The sequence below is a fragment of the Rana temporaria genome, chromosome 7, assembly GCF_905171775.1.
Source record: "Rana temporaria chromosome 7, aRanTem1.1, whole genome shotgun sequence".
In the NCBI taxonomy this organism is placed as follows: domain Eukaryota; kingdom Metazoa; phylum Chordata; class Amphibia; order Anura; family Ranidae; genus Rana; species Rana temporaria.
This window is the reverse complement of record NC_053495.1, coordinates 14,254,459-14,274,340: the sequence shown is the minus strand read 5'-3', so window position 1 is coordinate 14,274,340 and position 19,882 is coordinate 14,254,459. Positions and strand designations below refer to the sequence as shown.

Here is a 19,882-nt window from a genome sequence, read left to right as displayed (position 1 = left end):
ATAAATCACAGGTTTATTTATTTATTTTGGGGGGGGGGGTTCTGGCATTCAGTTTTTGAGAATCGTGATCTTTAGTCTAAGCAAAAGAATCGTGATTCTCATTTTGACCAGAATCGTGCAGCTCTAATAGGAAGCAAGAGGAATTTTCTTCAAAATGAGGGGGAAGTCCCATCTAAGGCCCCGTACACACGAGAGGATTTATCCGCAGATACGGTCCAGCGGACCGTTTCCACGGATAAATCCTCTCAAAGATTTCCGCTGATTTCGATGGGATGGAGTGTACACACCATCGCATTGAAATCCGCGCGGAAATCCTCTGCCGATGACGTGTCGCGCCGTCGCCGCTATTATGACGCGGCGACGGGCGCGACGCTGTCATATAAGGAATTCCACGCATGCGTCAAATCATTACGACGCGTGCGGGGAATCCCTTTGGACGAATGGATCCGGTAAGTCTGTACAGACGAGCGGATCCATCCGTTGGAATGGATTCCAGCAGATGGATTTGTTGTGCAGCACAGCAAATATCCGATCTGCTGGAATCCATCCCAGAGGAGATTTCTCCGCGGAAACAGATCCGCTGGCGTGTACACACCATAGGATCTATCCGCAGAAACCCATTTGCTGGGATTTATCTGCGGATGGATTCTATCGTGTGTACGGGGCCTTAGACATTTGCCACCAGAACTGGAATATTTACTGTTCTGGTGACAGCTATTTTTCATCATTTTTGTCCTGGTGCAAAGGACGGGGAGGGGGGGGGGGGAGCTTACCAGTGGAGGACACAGAGTGCAATAAACACTTTTTAATACTTCCCTCAGTCTAACAAAGCAGAAATTAAGGAAACATCCATCCTCCCAAGGACACCAAACAAAACAGAGCAGATGTGAGGTGGGAGGGGTTATGGCCTCAATAGGCTGGCCTTTAGTTTCCATGTGCCTATTTCTCCTGTAGGTGGCAGTATAACCCTAGACTGCTTATAATCATTAAAGTGGATGTAAACCCCAATTTATTTTTTTGGATGTCACAATGTAGGGTATAAGATTTCCTATCATCGTCTGTACCCAGTCTTGCCACACGGAGTTAATCCAGCTCTGAGCAATCCTCTTATTGTTCAGTGAAATAAAACGGACTTGCAGAGAAAAACCTTAGCCCGTTCCGCCCCCTTGCTGTGAGTGACAGGTTATTTACATATCTCATGCACTAGCCTGGAGACAGGCATTATTTTTTAATTCCCACCCCTTTTCTAAAGTCATGTGGTTACTTTTCTGGATTTTTGATTGGATATTAGTGATCATAGCAGAATTCAGTGTAAGGAATACACAGGAAAAAATGCATGTTGAGTTACCAACATCACGACTCCACCTACCGAGCTCCAGACAACAGACCCACCCACAGAATCTGCAGTTTAACAGACAGAGGGGAGACATTTGACAGGTAAGGATACATGCAGGAGGCGTCTATATCCTTATAGATCAGCACTATGGCAGGAGATTAGAAAGGATGAGAGGGGCTTTACATCCACTTTAGGTTGTGTCCCTCTATGGATGATAAAGATGTTGGCTTTACAAAGATTTTTAGCCTTTGCTCAGAATTCTTATTTAATGTACATATAAAGTGTCCTGGCAGTCAGATTTCTACTCAGAGGGTCATTCCTGGTAGAAAAACTGCAGGATTTCCTCCTGCACAATAGCACACCCCTGATACGGGGTCACCACATGAACCTATGAATTCCAGTCTGACCCCCTCAGCACAGCGCAATGGGAAGCTAACTGAATCACGAATGCAAAATTAAAACAGGTTAACATTTCAGTAGCAAAGACACGTTGCGCCCGCAGCAAAAATCTGGATAAGACCTTGTGCCTCTTCCACAGGGGGAAGAAGGGGGGCGCTAGTACTGCTCTGTTAACAAGCCATGACCGACTGGCCGGGCCTCTCACAGAAAGACGATATACGGATTATGTAAACATTTGGAAACTCGGTGGTGCCCGTTCAGCCGCTCTTAGGGGACAAATTAGGGAACTCTCTGTAGATCTCCCGGATGATCATTTTGTCCATTTGACAATGAGGCCCTTCGTCTTCTTCGCCCAGGATACGTTGGCATATGCTATGCAGGTCTTGACGGCGATGGAGGTGCTGGAGATAGCCAGTTGAGCGGATGATGGCGTGCATCAAAGACAAGTATTCCATGCGAAGCTGCAAGACATAAAAAAGTGTGCATAAAAGTTTACTGGAATCCTTAAAATGGTTGTAAAACCTCACATATATCCAGTAGAGCGAACAGGCTCAGGTGATGCACAGAGACTAAACATTGAATAAAACGATAACTCAGGGATAAAATACTCACATACAAATGTGAAAAAAAAAGCATATCATTAATGATAACGGAGAAAAACATCTTAAATGGCGGCACCACACACCCATGCGTTTCACTCTCTAATGAGCTTCTTGACCTGCTGAAGAAGCTCATTAGAGAGCGTAACGCGTACAGGTGTGAGGTGCCGCCATTCAGGACAATTTTCTCCGTTATTGATATGCACGATTTTCATATAATATATATATTACAGTGGGGGGGAGATGTCTGCGGCTATTACAGTGGGGGGGGGAGATGTCTGTGGATATTACAGTGGGGGGGAGAGGTCTGCGGCTATTACAGTGGGGGGAGATGTCTGCGGCTATTACAGTGGGGGGAGATGTCTGCGGCTATTACAGTGGGGGAGATGTCTGCGGCTATTACAGTGGGGGGGAGATGTCTGCGGCTATTACAGTGGGGGGGAGATGTCTGCGGCTATTACAGTGGGGGGAGATGTCTGCGGCTATTACAGTGGGGGGAGATGTCTGCGGCTATTACAGTGGGGGGAGATGTCTGCGGCTATTACAGTGGGGGAGATGTCTGTGGATATTACAGTGGGGGGGAGATGTCTGTGGATATTACAGTGGGGGGGAGATGTCTGTGGATATTACAGTGGGGGGGAGAGGTCTGCGGATATTACAGTGGGGGGGAGAGGTCTGCGGCTATTACAGTGGGGGGAGATGTCTGCGGCTATTACAGTGGGGGGAGATGTCTGCGGCTATTACAGTGGGGGGAGATGTCTGCGGCTATTACAGTGGGGGGAGATGTCTGCGGCTATTACAGTGGGGGGAGATGTCTGCGGCTATTACAGTGGGGGGAGATGTCTGCGGCTATTACAGTGGGGGGAGATGTCTGCGGCTATTACAGTGGGGGGAGATGTCTGCGGCTATTACAGTGGGGGGAGATGTCTGCGGCTATTACAGTGGGGGGAGATGTCTGCGGCTATTACAGTGGGGGGAGATGTCTGCGGCTATTACAGTGGGGGGAGATGTCTGCGGCTATTACAGTGGGGGGAGATGTCTGCGGCTATTACAGTGGGGGGAGATGTCTGCGGCTATTACAGTGGGGGGGAGATGTCTGCGGCTATTACAGTGGGGGGAGATGTCTGCGGCTATTACAGTGGGGGGAGATGTCTGCGGCTATTACAGTGGGGGGAGATGTCTGCGGCTATTACAGTGGGGGGAGATGTCTGCGGCTATTACAGTGGGGGGAGATGTCTGCGGCTATTACAGTGGGGGGAGAGGTCTGTGGATATTACAGTGGGGGGAGATGTCTGCGGCTATTACAGTGGGGGGAGATGTCTGCGGCTATAACAGTGGGGGGAGATGTCTGTGGATATTACAGTGGGGGGAGATGTCTGCGGCTATTACAGTGGGGGGAGATGTCTGCGGCTATAACAGTGGGGGGAGATGTCTGTGGATATTACAGTGGGGGGAGATGTCTGTGGATATTACAGTGGGGGGAGAGGTCTGTGGATATTACAGTGGGGGAGATGTCTGTGGATATTACAGGGGGGGGAGATGTCTGTGGATATTACAGGGGGGGGAGATGTCTGTGGATATTACAGGGGGGGGAGATGTCTGTGGATATTACAGGGGGGGGAGATGTCTGTGGATATTACAGTGGGGGGAGATGTCTGTGGATATTACAGTGGGGGGAGATGTCTGTGGATATTACAGTGGGGGGGAGATGTCTGTGGATATTACAGTGGGGGGGGAGATGTCTGTGGATATTACAGTGGGGGAGATGTATGTGGATATTACAGTGGGGGGGGGAGAAGTCTGTGGATATTACAGTGGGGGGTGATGTCTGTGGATATTACAGTGGGGGGTGATGTCTGTGGATATTACAGTGGGGGGTGATGTCTGTGGATATTACAGTGGGGGGGAGATGTCTGTGGATATTACAGTGGGGGGGAGATGTCTGTGGATATTACAGTGGGGGAGATGTCTGTGGATATTACAGTGGGGGAGATGTCTGTGGATATTACAGTGGGGGAGATGTATGTGGATATTACAGTGGGGGGAGATGTCTGGAGATTACAGTGGGGGAGATGTCTGTGGAGATTACAGTTAGGCCTATATATGGTGGTGATCCGAAAAATGTATGTGCGTTATAATCGAAATCAGACGATTAAAAAATAAAAATAAAAAATTGGATTAATCGAACACGATTTTTTTTTATCAGTAACAGCCCTAATTATATATATACACACACACAAAAAATATTAAAGTGGATTCACTCTTAGTGGTGTGGGCAGCAATCACGTCAAGTCTATTAGTAGGCTATTATATTGATTATTTTATTTTAATTTTCACAATCACATTGTTTGTTGAATTGATTATATTTTCTTCACTATATGCTTCAAAGAATGTTCTTCAAACATCAACACTTCTTGCAGTTCTCTAGCAACAAGCACAGGGAATGCTTTGACTGAACCTTGAAATACAGAAGGCCGAAGAGAGAGCAAAGATCTGGCTGACTGTTTTCCACAATTATTCTGAAAGAGGAACTATGCTTTCCAGAGCAACCAACCATGCTCCTGTATCTACGGCCAGAAACAAATTCAGTGCTATAGGACATGAAACTATACCCTGCACGGCATTCCTCAATTTGGCACAATTATATTACAGAAACACATTGTACATTATATAATACTGTAATAGAGTGGATTATAGGATTTTACAAGCATTTTAAAACTAGGTCTTATTTTTGTGGTAGGGTTTATATTGCAGCCCTCCTGAAATATAGCGCTAGGTCTTATTTTCGGGGTAGGTCTTATTCTTGGGGAAACACGGTAGATGTCCTCGTCTGATGGCCAGCATTATATGTCTGAGCCCGGGTCATCCTGGACCCGCCCCCAGCCTGTGACTGGACAGTGAAAGGAGAAGCAGTACAGGGATGAGCTCGTCTCTCCACCCCCATCAGTATGCTTTTTGTCAGCACATGAACTGATAGGCTCCTTGTACTGAACTTTCCTCTCACACTCCATCCCTGCTGTATAGGGACTGTAAGAGGTTGATACCAAGTCACATTCAGGTCCTTAGACTGCTTGCATTTAACCACTTCCCGCCCAAGGACATCATATGACGTCCTGGACTTTCAGTGGGGATATCTGAAAGATGCCTGCAGCTACAGGCATCATTCAGATATCCATCACTTCAGCCGGCGAATCTCTGCACCATAAGAACGATCATAGCGGCGGTCCCGCCGCCATCTGGTGCTTCTCCGGGCTCTCCTTTGCCATCGGAGACCCGGAGAAACGATCCGCTGGCGTCCGATGGAAACCATAGTTATAGTTATAGTTAGTCAGGTTGAAAAAAGACACAAGTCCATCCAGTTCAACCACAAAAAATAAAAAAAATAAATAAAAAACACAATACAATCCTATACACCCAACTCCATACCCACAGTTGGAGTTGGGTGTATAGGATTGTATTGTGTTTTTTATTTTGTTTTTTTATTTTTTGTGGTTGAACTGGATGGACTTGTGTCTTTTTTCAACCTGACTAACTATAACTATAACTATGGTTTCCATCGGATGGTCACCAGTCATCTCTATGATCGTCGGAGGCCCGGGCGCGATGTTATGACGTCACGCCCGGGTCCCGGAATGTAAACACAGCCGCAATCGCGGCTGAAAGCATTAGATCGGTGAATTTTTTTTCACGATCTAATGCTTTCCAGCCTGGAGGAGAGATGTGGGGTCTTATTGACCACCCCACATCTCTCCATAAAGAGGACCTGTCGCAAACATTCCTATTACAAGGGATGTTTACATTCCTTGTAATAGGAATAAAAGTGATCAAAAAAAAAAAAAGACAAAAAAAAGTGTGAAAATAAAAGAAATCGAGTAAAATAAAAAATGAGATTAAATTCTTTTTTTTTTTATTAACGCCCCTATCCCCGGTAGCTCGCGTTTAGAAGCGAACACACACGCAAGTCCCGCCAACATATGTAAACGCCGTTCAAACCACACATGTGAGGTATCGCCGCGTGCGTTAGAGTGCCAGCAACAATTCTAGCACTAGACCTACTCTGTAACTCTAAATTTGTAACTTGTAAAAAAAATTAAGCAACGCCTATGGAGATTTTTAAGTACTGACGTTTGGCGCCATTCCATGAGTGTGCGCAATTTTAAAGCGTGACATGTTAGGTATCTATTTACTCGGCGTAACTTCATCTTTCACATTATACAAAAAAATTGGGCTAACTTCACTGTTTTGTTATTTTTTAATTCACAAAACTGTTTTTTTTCCCAAAAAAAAGGCGTTTGAAAAATATTTGCGCAAATACTGTGCGAGATAAAAAGTTGCAATGGCCGGCATTTTATTCCCTAGGGTGTCTGCTAAAAAAACATATATAGTGTTTGGGGGTTCTGAGTAATTTTCTAACAAAAAAAAATATGATTTATGCATGTAGGAGAGAAGTGCCAAAATAGGCCCGGTATGGAAGTGGTTAAAATATGAATTTTATGATGTATTAAGGATTACAAATATGCATTACGTTGCAACTTTTACAGGTGAAACTTGAATTTTTTTTTATGGGTTTCACCTGTATATCTGCCTCGAGCTCAGCTTTAAACATACTGAAAACTACTTTCAATGATATTCACATAAAAACATATTAGATTTTAAGGTTTACATATACGTCACACCTAGCGCTAGGGCACATGAAGTGGTTAAAAGCACAGTGCTCATTGTTGCGAATAATAGACTCTTGTCAGACACCCGGCATGGCTCACCTTGTCTCCAGGAGACAGATCTGCTATCTGGCGGACAATGATATCGATCATGACCATCATATCACTGTGATAGAAGATGTTCGCCGTCTCGGAGCTGGCGAAAACGTCCTGTAAGACCTTCAGAACGGAGTGCGGCGGCTGCGGCTGATGTTTGAAGATACAGACGGGATCGTCTGCAGATGAGGAGGAAGAAGCTTAGTGACCTCTTCATTATACACAAGGCAGGGAAAGCGCCGTGACTCGGATACTCACCTCCTCTGTTAAGAAGCAGCAGAAGCTTCTCTGTCAATATCTTGACATTGGGTCGCTTGCACAGAGTCTTCATAATCACGTTGTTCGCCGGAACTGCAGAAGTAAAAAAGTAAAATGAAAAAATACTGAAAATCGCTTATCTACAGTATTATTTATTTCATGTATCTATATAGATATGACAATATACACAGTGCTTTACATACTGTACATCAGTCCCTGCCCTCAAGGAGCCTACAATCTATGGTCCTTTTCTCAGGTGCATACATATACAGTGGATATAAAAAGTCTACACACCCCTGGGAAAATGTCAGGTTTCGGTGATGTAAAAAAGTGAGATAAAGATAAATAATTTCTAAACCTTTTCCACCTTTAATGTGACCTATAAATGCAACTCAATTGAAAAACAATCTGAAATCTTTTAACCACTTAAGCCCCGGACCAAAATGCAGCTAAAGGCCCAGGCCAGGTTTCGCGATTCGGCACTGCGTCGCTTTAACAGACAATTGCGCGGTCGTGCGTCGCGGCTCCCAAACAAAATTGGTGTCCTTTTTTCCCCACAAACAGAGCTTTCTTTTGGTGGTATCTGATCACCTCTGCAGTTTTTAGTTTTTGCGCTATAAACAAAAATAGAGCGACAATTTTGAAAAAAAAAAAATATTTTTTACTTTTTGCTATAATAAATATCCCCCAAAAATATATATATATCAGTTTAGGCCGATACGTATTCTTCTACATATTTTTCGTAAAAAAAAAAACGCAATAAGCGTTTATTGGTTTGCGCAAAAGTTATAGCGTTTACAAAATAGGGGGTATTTTTATTAATATTGTTGTTTACTAGTAATGGTGGCGATCAGCGTTTTTTTTTCGGTACTGCAACATTATGGCGGACACTTCGGACACTTCGGACACATTTTTGGGACCATTGGCATTTTTATAGCGATCAGTGCTATAAAAATGCACTAGGGGGCGGGGAAGGGGCCAAGTATGTTCCCTGGGTGTGTTCTAACTGTAGGGGGGGGGGGTGGACTGACTGGGGGAAATGACTGATCACTGTTCATACATTGTATGAACAGAAGATCAGCATTTCTCCCCCTGACAGGACCGGGAGCCGTGTGTTTACACACACAGCTCCCGGTCCCCGCTCTGTAACGAGCGATCGTGTGTGCCCGGCGGCGATCGCGTCCGCCAGGCATGCGCACGGGAGCAAGCGGGGGGCACGTGCGCGACGCCGCGAGAGCCGACTTCCCTCCGCAAAACGACGGCGGCTGGTTGGCATGTGGTTGGTTAAACTTTTCTATGGATAGAACACAGAAAAGCTTCTTTTGGTATCTTGTGTCACCTCTAGCAGAAGAGATGGTAAAAATGATGGTGAATACACAGCAAACACACCTGCAATGTGCAGATTAAAGGCTAGCAGCACGTTGATGAACAGATCCGGCAGCTGCTCGGTGGTGTCAGAAGGCAGGCCGTCCTCAATGACATCCAGCAGGAACTGAATAAACTGGGAGTTGAGATGCTCTGCAATGAGAGAAACATAAATGTATTTACATGGACAGGTGGGGGAGACCATAGGGGAGGAGTCAGGGATTAGTGGAACCACATACAATGTCCAATGTCTAAAGCCAACCATAGACAACGAGATTTTCTGTCCTGCAAACACAGTTCTGCCCCGTGCACACGATCAGAAATTCCAACAGCAAAAGTCCGATGTGAGCTTTTGAAACCGAAATTCCGACCGTGTGTAGGCTCCATCGGACTTTTCCTGTCGGAATTTCGGCCAACAAAAGATTGAGAGCTGGTTCTCAAATTTTCAGACGGAAAAAATTCCTATCGGAAAATCTGAGCAGTCTGTAGCAATTTCGACGAGCAAAATTCCGACGCATGCTCGGAAGCATTGAACTTAATTTTCTCGGCTCGTCGTAGTGTTTTCTACGTCACCGCGTTCTTGACGGACGAAAGTTCAGAGAACTTGTGTGACCGTGTGAATGCAAGACAAGCTTGAGCGGAATTCCGTCAGAAAAACCATCCAAGGTTTTTCCGATGGATGGGAGAACACAGTGATGACAGCTAGCGGCTATAATAGCTGCTAGCAATAACTGCATGTAAAATCCGACAGGCTGGTTGTACCCAAGATGATTGATCGATCAACTTGGGTACATTCAGCCTGCCCATACATGGTTCGAATCTCGGCTAGTTCAGCAGGGATTTGAACTGGCTTAAAGCGGATGTCCGCTGAAAAAAAAAATATTAAAAGCCAGCAGCTACAAATACTGCAGCTGCTGACTTTTAATATAAGGACACTTACCTGTCCTGGAGTCCAGCGCCGTCCGCAGCAGAGGACGAGCGATCGCTCGTCACTCTGCTGCTCCCCCCGCCATCCTGGGTGAGGGAACCAGGAAGTGAAGCGCTCCGGCTTCACTGCCCGGTTCCCTACGGCGCATGCGCGAGTCGCGCTACTCCTGCCGGTTGGCTCCCGCTGTGTCTTGGGAGCCGAGTGTTCCCAGAACGGGGGGGGGGCGGCCGGGAGGTGACGTCATGCCCGCAGTCTGCCCGAGACTGTGTGGCCGGAAGTGGGTGCAAATACCTGGTATCTACACCCCCCTCCCCCCTGAAAGGTGTCAAATGTGACACCGGAGGGGGGAGGGTTCCGATTAGGGTGGAGCTCCGGGGGGGAAACAAATTGTCACAGATGCCAGCAGGTGTGTCTGGAGGAAATCTATTTCATCAGTTCACATCACAGCCTGAGTGCAAAGATCCCATCACATGAACCTGTGTGCACCTAGGCCCAGATTCACAAAGGAGATACTCCGTCGTATCTCTGTTTCTATCTATGCGGCTGATTCATAGAATCAGCCGCATAGATATCCCTAAGATCCGACAGGTGTAATTGTTTTACACTGTCGGATCTTAGGATGCAGTACCGCGGCCACCGCTGGGGGGGTTCACGTCGTAAACCAGCGTCGGGTATGCAAATTAGGAGTTACGGCGATGCACGACGGTTTTTCGCGTTCGCTACGTCGCCGCTAGTCTAGTTTCCCGTCGCAAAGTTAGTCGTCGTTTTGGGTGCCTTAACTTTAGACAGCAAACGTATTGCTGTCTAAAGTATGGCCGTCGTTCCCGCGTCAGAATTTAAAACTTCACGCCGTTTGCGTAACACGTCAGGGAAAACGGAAGTACGCTACGCACGCCGCCTTTTGCAAAAATGAGGTCAGTTCGTGGCAAAGCACGGCGGGAATTTCGAAACGGAGCATGCGCAGTAGGTCCGGCGCGGGAGCGCGCCTAATTTAAATGGTACCCGCCCATTCGATTTGGATTGCCTTGCGCCGGACGTATTTACGATACACCGCCGCAAGTTTCCAGGTAAGTGCTTTGTGGATCGGGCACTAAAACTGAAAACTTGCGGCGGTGTAACGTAAACGGCTTACGTTACACGGGCGCAATTGTACCTGAATCTGGCCCCTAGAACCTAAAACTGGCCATGAATTCCTCCATTCACACAAATGAAGTGGATGAAGGAAAAACTAGCCACATCAGGGGGCCCCGGGGGCACAACCCCATTGATACATGTTTGATATCAGAGGACTGGACACTTACCATAATGGTGATAAGGAAGAGGTTCTCCCATAGAGAAAATCATGGACAGGACTAATGCTGAATAACACATTTTCTGGTGTTCTGCAAGAGAAAACAGTCACCGGTTCAGGAGATATACAGGACCAGGTACACAGAGATGCCGGCTTCTATAGGAACAATATACACAGCATTACTATTGGAGGAGAGACGGACTTCTAGAGCCGAAAGGATTTACACTTTTCCTTATTCTAAAAGTACGAAGTACAGAAAACCAAACCAACCAATTACACTTTACTTATCTGAAACTGGCGAGTAAACTCCCATACATAATGTGTACCTATAGCCAAGCTTATAACAAGGCCTACCTATAGGTACTGTAAATTCCTCCTAAATGTGCGCCGTTTAGGAGATATTTACTGTACCTGGCAACGGTTACGTCATTGGCGCATGCGCTCTGAAGGAACGGCGACCCTGGCCGTTTCTTCAGGGCCATGTGCCATAAAACGGTGGCTCTGTAAACATTGGTCAAAGCCCTTCCAGATGCGGGCTGTCACCGACAAGGCTTCCATCTTCACCTGTCTTCCTTCCAGGGTCACAGACTCCGGCTGTGTTAGGGCTCTTTCACACGGGAGGCCCGTTCAGGTCCGCCTGTCAGCGCTCCGTGCTCCTCTATGGAGCCGCGGATGTCAGCGGTGACATGCCCGCTGACATCCGACCCGCTCCGCCAAAGTGCGACGGAGGAAAAACCTACTTTTCCATCTGTCTGGCGGATCGGGTGAACACGGACAGACGGTCCGTGTTCATCCAATCCCCCTATAAGCACAGTGTGCGGGGACCGCCCTGTGATACGCCGGCTCAGAGGGGATTAACGGAGTGATCCTCATGTGAAAGGGGCCTATGTGGCTGAAGTCTGCGAACCTGAAAGGAAGACGGGTAAAGATGGAAGCCTTGTCAGCAGTGGGCTTTGTTCTAAGGCAAGTTTCACATAATGTGCTAGTATGCAATGCAAGATAGAAGGCAACACATATGTGCATAGATTATAAATATATATATATAATAATAATTTAAAAAAAACACACACACACACGACAGACAGACATTCTAAATATATATTTTTTCCTTTTCTATAAGTAATCACATTCCCTCTGTTCTCAGCTGCATAAAGAGCTCAGAGAGCTGGAGGAGGAGAAACAGCAGTACACTGGGTCCTCCCAGTAAATGGCTGTGTGTGTGTGGGGGAGGGGGGGGGGGGGTCTGCACAAGATCATTGGGGACAGCAAGCTGAGTTCCCAGCACAGCCAGAAAACTGACCACGTTATGCTCTCATGCCTAGTGTGGTCAACTTGTAATAGGAACGTTGAGGGACTGGCAGGAACACCAGGGGTTTCAAACAAATGAAGCAATACAAAAAAAACAGGAGACTCTCATAGTACATGGTACAGCAGGCACATATCAGGAATATGAAATGTTGGGGTAACATTCTTTAACTACTTGCCGACCAGCCGCCGTAGCAGTTCTACGGCGGCAGGTCGGCTCCCCTGCGCGAGAGCCCGTAGTATAACGTCGGCTCTCTAAGCGGCCACTAGGGGCGCGTGCCTGACTCCCGTGCGCGTGCCTGGCGGGCGCGATCGCCGCCGGGCATCCGCGATTGCTCGTTACAGAGCGAGGACCGGGAGCTGTGTGTGTAAACTCGCAGCTCCTGGTCCTGTCAGGGGAGAAATGCCTGACCAGCGATTTGTCATTTCCCCAAGTCAGTCGCACCCCCCCCCCTTCAGTTAGAACACACCCAGGGAACATACTTAACCCCTTCCCCGCCCCCTAGTGTTAACCCCTTCCCAGCCAGTGGCATTTTTATAGTAATCCTATGCATTTTTATAGCACTGTTTGTTATAAAAATGCCAATGGTCCCAAAAATGTGTCCGAAGTGTCCGCCATAATGTCGCAGTACCGAAAAAAACAAAACCGATGATCGCCGCCATTACTAGTAAAAAAAAAAATATTAATAAAAATGCCATAAAACTACCCCATATTTTGTAAACGCTATAAATTTTGCGCAAACCAATCAAACGTTTATTGCTAATTTTTTTTATATATTTTTGGGGGATATTTATTATAGCAAAAAGTAAAAAATATATATTTTTTTCAAAATTGTCGCTCTATTTTTGTTTATAGCGCAAAAACTAAAAACCACAGAGGTGATCAAAAACCACCAAAAGAAAGCTCTATTTGTGGGGAAAAAAGGACGACAATTTTGTTTGGGAGCCACGTCGCACGACCGCGTAATTGTCAGTTAAAGCGACGCAGTGCCGAATCGCAAAAAGTGCTCTGGTCTTTGACCAGCAATATGGTCCGGGGGTTAAGTGGTTAAAGCAGATATAAACCCAATTAGTGGAATGTTCAATGATTTACCCTGTTAATGTATTTACAGTAGAAGTTTACAATCTTTTACAATGTGATGGTTTAATTAAAATAATATCCAATGAAGTCCTTGCTCAGGCACGTCCTCCAATTGCTCTCTTACCCCATCACCCCCCTGATGATCAGGGACGGTCGGGGTAAACATTGCACAGACATGGACCACCGTTGTCACCATCCTAAAGCCGATCCAGAGCAATGATGCCCCTGACATTGGACATTGCTGCTGCAGGAGATCAGCAAAGGATAAAACATAAAAAAAGGGTGAAAACTATTTTAAAGCGAGAGTTCACCCGAATTTTTTTTTGAACATTAGATTGATGCTCATTTTGTGAAGGGGAATCGGGTAGTTTTTTTTTTTAAATCGAAGCAGTACTTACCGTTTTAGAGATAGATCTTCTCCGCCACTTCCGGGTATGGTCTTCGGGACTGGGCATTCCTATTTGATTGACAGGCTTCCGACGGTCGCATACATCGCGTCACGAGTAGCCGAAAGAAGCCGAACGTAGGTGTGGCTCTATAGGGCGCCTGCGCACCGACGTTCGGCTACTTTCGGAAAATCGTGACGCGATGGATGCGACCGTCAGAAGCCTGTCAATCAAATAGAAAATCCCAGTCCCACAACCCATACCAGGAAGCGGCGGAGAAGATCGCTCTCTAAAATGGTAAGTACTGCTTCGATTTTAAAAAAACTACCCGATTACCATTCACAAAATGAGCATCAATCTAATGTTAAAAATTAACTTTTCGGGTGAACCTCCACTTTAATCTGAAAAAAATAATAATAATAATAATAATAATAATAATAATAATAATAATGGCGTTGTGCGTGTCACACGGCGCCTTAGCAAGCCAAATGTCATCCAGTTAGGGCTTAATCCACATTAAGCCTGAAAAAGCCAAACCTTTGACATCTTTACATTATTGTCTAATGACTTTCATAAAAACCTCTCTTCGGCAAGCTGCCATCCCAACATCCAAGTGGGAATTTCGCGCTCGCAGATCACAAAAACACCGCACGGTATCGACCAAGCGGAATAAATCGAGGAATTTAAGGAATTAATTTTAGGGATTAGTGGTGGAATGTTTACACTCTAATGGAGTTACAATTACACGCAATTAGCGGTGCGTTTCCAATACTTCCGTGTGCGCCGCTGACATCAGAATACATTTTATTTTAAATACCTAGGGTTGTGGGAGGAGGCAGGAGCAACTGTCAACATGCATGGCTGTCAGTCCCGGTGGAAAAACTCCAAACACTTCAAAGGCCTTAAAACGTTTAACCAGTTGGCTTCAGACCTATGGAGCAGTTGACACGGATCCCAGGGAGAGCTCACTGAAGATTTTTTTTTTTTTTTTATATTCCCAAACTGAAAAGGGGCCACTGACTGTATCACCGAGTGGAAAAAGGATTATAACCGACAATGGAGCAGTCACCAGCTTTGAATTCCTAAGACCCAAAACAGCTTATGTTGTCTACAATTCAAGGTCACTCAATGTGGGGACGGGAAGACGGTCTTGCGAGTAAATCATCTATAAATAAGACGACCTTGCTACAAGTCGATTAGTTTGGCTTGACTTTGAGAAGAGCGATTAAAACAAAAACGGGACTAACAAAAAAACAAACATCTGAGCTATTGTCACACCGAATTCCTTCTAACCGTGCTGGTTGCCCGGGAAGCTTCCGATTTGAATAATTTCGGAGTCGCTGAAACAGGACCGCAAAAATTAAAAAAAAACTCCTGGCTGCCTCGCATTTGGGCGATGGAAATTTGGAAGCAAAAAAACCAGAGACAGATAATTTACGAAGAGTTTAAACATTGATCGGATGCAGTCACTGTTCGCTCGACAGTTTTGCACCCGGCTCCTTAGATCCTGAAATCACATTTTGTGGAGCCAGGTGATACCAAGAAGGCCACCCATGGATGGAATTTTGCATAACTGAGCAGCAATCAGCCAAAATTCGAGCCATGCCTTATGGTATAATTCAAGTGGTTGTAAAGGCACAAGTTTTTTTTACCTTCGTGCATTCTATGCAAGAAGGTAAAAAACCTTGCGTGCAGCAGCCTCCCCCTAATACTTACCTGAGTCTTGCCTCTCCGGGGACTCTTACTCCTGATTGGCTTTTGTCAATCACAGGCAGTAAGTCGATAAGATGATGAAGGGGGTGGGGCTGAGCTGCAGATTCGTGTCTGATTGGACACACAGAGCAGTGGATCGGGTGCCCCCAGAGCAAGCTGCTGGCTCTGGGGGCATTAAGCAGGAGGGAGGGGCCAGGAGTGCCAACAAGGAACCAGAGAAGAGGCCTGCCCGGTGCAAAATCACTGCACAGAGCAGGCAAACATAATGTTTTTTTAAATAAGGAGGAGACTTGTATATCATTTTAAAGGCAAAACTTTTTTTTTTATTTCAGTTTTGAATAGAGTGGAGACTATGGTTTAGTGACAGGTTAGAGGTCAGGATGAGACTATGGTTTAGGGACAGGTTAGAGGTCAGGATGAGACTATGGTTTAGTGGCAGGTTAGAGGCTGGGATGAGACTATGGTTTAGTGGCAGGTTAGAGGCTGGGATGAGACTATGGTTTAGGGACAGGTTAGAGGTCAGGATGAGACTATGGTTTAGTGGCAGGTTAGAGGTCAGGATGAGACTATGGTTTAGTGGTAGGTTAGAGAGGCCAGGATGAGACTATGGTTTAGGGACAGGTTAGAGGTCAGGATGAGACTATGGTTTAGTGGTAGGTTAGAGAGGCCAGGATGAGACTATGGTTTAGGGACAGGTTAGAGGTCAGGATGAGACTATGGTTTAGTGACAGGTTAGAGGTCAGGATGAGACTATGGTTTAGTGACAGGTTAGAGGTCAGGATGAGACTATGGTTTAGTGACAGGTTAGAGGTCAGGATGAGACTATGGTTTAGGGACAGGTTAGAGGCTGGGATGAGACTATGGTTTAGGGACAGGTTAGAGGTCAGGGTGAGACTATGGTTTAGCGACAGGTTAGAGGCTGGGATGAGACTATGGTTTAGTGACAGGTTAGAGGTCAGGATGAGACTATGGTTTAGGGACAGGTTAGAGGCTGGGATGAGACTATGGTTTAGGGACAGGTTAGAGGTCAGAATGAGACTATGGTTTAGGGACAGGTTAGAGGCTGGGATGAGACTATGGTTTAGGGACAGGTTAGAAGTCAGGATGAGACTATGGTTTAGTGGCAGGTTAGAGGCTGGAATGAGACTATGGTTCAGTGGTAGGTTAGAGAGGCCAGGATGAGACTATGGCTTAGGGACAGGTTAGAGGTCAGGATGAGACTATGGTTTAGGGACAGGTTAGAGGTCAGGATGAGACTATGGTTTAGTGGTAGGTTAGAGAGGCCAGGATGAGACTATGGTTTAGTGACAGGTTAGAGGCTGGGATGAGACAATGGTTTAGGGACAGGTTAGAGGCTGGGATGAGACTATGGTTTAGTGACAGGTTAGAGAGGCCAGAATGAGACTATGGTTAAGTGACAGGTTAGAGGTCAGGATGAGACTATGGTTTAGGGACAGGTTAGAGGCTGGGATGATACTGTGGTTTAGGGACAGGTTAGAGGTCAGGATGAGACTATGGTTTAGGGACAGGTTAGAGATCAGGATGAAACTATCCTTTAGTGACAGGTTAGAGGTCAGGATGAGACTATGGTTTAGGGACAGGTTAGAGGTCAGGGTGAGACTATGGTTTAGGGACAGGTTAGAGGTCAGGGTGAGACTATGGTTTAGTGGCAGGTTAGAGGTCAGGATGAGACTATGGTTTAGTGGCAGGTTAGAGGCTGGGATGAGACTATGGTTTAGGGACAGGTTAGAAGTCAGGATGAAACTATCCTTTAGTGACAGGTTAGAAAGGCCAGGATGAGACTATGGTTTAGTGACAGGTTAGAGGTCAGGATGAGACTATGGTTTAGGGACAGGTTAGAGGCTGAGATGAGACTATGGTTTAGTGGTAGGTTAGAGAGGCCAGGATGAGACTATGGTTTAGTGGTAGGTTAGAGAGGCCAGGATGAGACTATGGTTTAGGGACAGGTAAGAAATCAGAATGGAGCCAAGGGTTAGGGTCAGACCAGACTGAGGCTACATCTTAGGCACAGGTTAAAGGTCAGGGTGAATTTTTTTTTTTTCAATGGACTGCAGTTATATTATGTGGTCAGTCTAAAAGCAAGTCAGTGCTTGGTGTAGTTCTTGTTCAAGAAACGCTCCTTGTATCCAAGTAAATCTTAGGATAAAGCCTCCTAAACCTCAGAGATGAGTGCGCTTTAAGATGACACAATTGGCGGTTTTCCACACACGGCGCACTGTGGTTTTCCAATCACTTATTTATACAGCGTACACGTTCTGTAACGTCTTGCGGTGATTTATAAATGGTTATTCTCTTCGATCAGGGAACACAGAGGACCGGAGCATTCCGGCTGCCTCAGCTCCACCAGCCGACCCTACTTTGACTTGAAGGCTTTCAACACAAAGTGACATTCATTTAGTGCGCATAATAAATACATAAAGTCAGGCTGCGCTAGATCAAAGAGCGTATAAATGTGACAAAGCCCAAACATACAATAAAATGAGAGGAAGAAATAAGCCACCTAGAAACCAGGAAAGCTGTCCACCCAACATTGCCCGGCCTCTGGAGAAATTCAGGGTTTATTTTTCCTCCGAATCTGTACGGAATATCATTGTAAAAGCAACAGCCATCTCGTGAAGCTTAAAGTGGACCTTTGCAGTCTGCATGTATAAATTCCTAGCATGTCACCTATAAAAAAATCGACCGTATATATTTTTTTTTTAAAATGCTCCACCTCATTAAAAAGCCACTCGAGCTCCATTTGGAGCCTAGGCCGAGATGAGGTCATCAGTCTGCTGCAGCTAGGAGGAAGCATTTAGCCCTGGCTCACTATGCTGCGACTTCTCATGCAACTTGCAAGTGAAGAAATGTCACCAGCAGACCAAGGATTCCTCAAAAAGGGTCCTGTCAGGGAAATGGCCATAGAAGAAGTACTGGCTATCTTGCCACTAGAAGAAATGGGCGCCATAGGCACATCATGTGACAGGTGGATCCTCCTGCTGGCCTATAAATGGCTGCCACTGTCTGATCCAAATTGCTGGATTGTCGTCAGTCTTCCTGAGCCTCTGTACTACTGCTGTTTGGATTTCCTGTTGTGACCCGGCTTGTCCCTGACCTGTCTGATCCGCTCTCCTGGTTTGACCCCCTGGCTTGCTTTACTGACTTGTTACCTTCTCCAGCACCCGATCCCGGCTTGTTTCATGGACTTTGCTTTAGTTATCTGTTCCTGCCTGTTTTCCAATACCAGATTTTTGGCTTGTCTCCGTTCATGCAACCTGCATCTCCTGCCTGGATCCACAGTGTTTGATCCCCAGCCAAGTTCCATTGTTGCTCCTTGTGCACACCTTGCCAAGTGTTACCGAGGATTCCTAGAGACTGCAGCCCAGCAGTGTTTCCTGTATTCTTCAGGCACTCGCCAGCCCTGTGCTTCTCTGGGCACTACACCCTCTGTACCCAACCTCAGAGGTGTACTGCACTCATTCGCAAGGGGAGCCCTCTCTGCATTTTGGCCTCCAACCAGGTACGTGACAGGTCCAAAGCTTTTTTTTTTCGTGGTCAAGTAGTACATATGAGGCAATGTTTCGGAGCCGCGTAGTGCCCCTTCGTCAGGCAAGTCAGACATCCGTTATTACTGAATAGCCATTCCCAGGAACATGTGCCTGGAGAATATTGTGTTTGTACTTGCTGCGACGTTCAACATAAAAAGTCGCATAACAAATCAAAACATTAATTTTAAATGGGTATTGTCATAATTGCTGCGATTGGCCCTGTCACAGTAGCCCTTTACTATGTGATCAGCTGTGTCCAAACATAGGTGATCACATGTAAACAGACTTGCTGGATATGAGCAGTCCTTTCCTCTTAGTCCCCTTTCACACTTATACGACTTGTCTCACGATTTTGGACTGCAAAATCGTATGACAAAGTCATTCTCCATGATTTTCAATGACTACCATTCATACTGGCACGACTTTAGGTAGTGCCGACTTCAAAGTAGTCCTTGCACTTACTGGTCCGATTTTGATGCCACTTACACAGGCATTCATTGAAATTGCGGCCGCAAATGGCGGTAAAATCGTGCGACTTTGAAGTCGTACAAGTGTGAAAGGGGGCGAACATTGTGTCTGTATAAGGAAAGGAGAGACGTTAGGCGGCAAGCCTATCAGCACATGGTTGACACTGATAATAAGGACATTGATCATCAGTGACGACCCAACAGTGCCAACCCACCAGCACATATCAGTGAAGGAGAAAAATTACCTATTAGCAAAAAAAATTAAACCCAGTGGTGATTCAATAAAAAGAAAGCTCTGTCTCCAAAAGAATTATAAAAAATGTCATATGGGTACAGTGTTGCATGACCGCGCAACTGACCGCGATGAAAGCAGAAAATTGTCCTGGGTAGAAAAGGGATGGCAGTGACCAGTAATGAAGTGATAAACACCCACATGTCAGAAATCTGTA

At 46.0% G+C, this 19,882-nt stretch overlaps 1 protein-coding gene across 1 annotated transcript in view; it reads right to left on the bottom strand.

The window, feature by feature from the left end:
• Positions 1-1,587: 1,587 nt before the first annotated feature.
• The window catches only part of NCKIPSD (NCK interacting protein with SH3 domain), an 89,334-nt gene continuing 71,039 nt past the window's right edge, over positions 1,588-19,882 (bottom strand). Inside the window, exons 9-13 of the mRNA XM_040358940.1 lie at positions 10,944-11,024; positions 8,739-8,867; positions 7,350-7,442; positions 7,098-7,270; positions 1,588-2,196 (exon numbers count right to left, since the gene is read on the bottom strand). Of these exons, the coding sequence (XP_040214874.1) occupies positions 1,993-2,196; positions 7,098-7,270; positions 7,350-7,442; positions 8,739-8,867; positions 10,944-11,024 (680 nt within the window). The 3' untranslated portion in view covers positions 1,588-1,992. The remainder of the gene's footprint in view (positions 2,197-7,097; positions 7,271-7,349; positions 7,443-8,738; positions 8,868-10,943; positions 11,025-19,882) is intronic.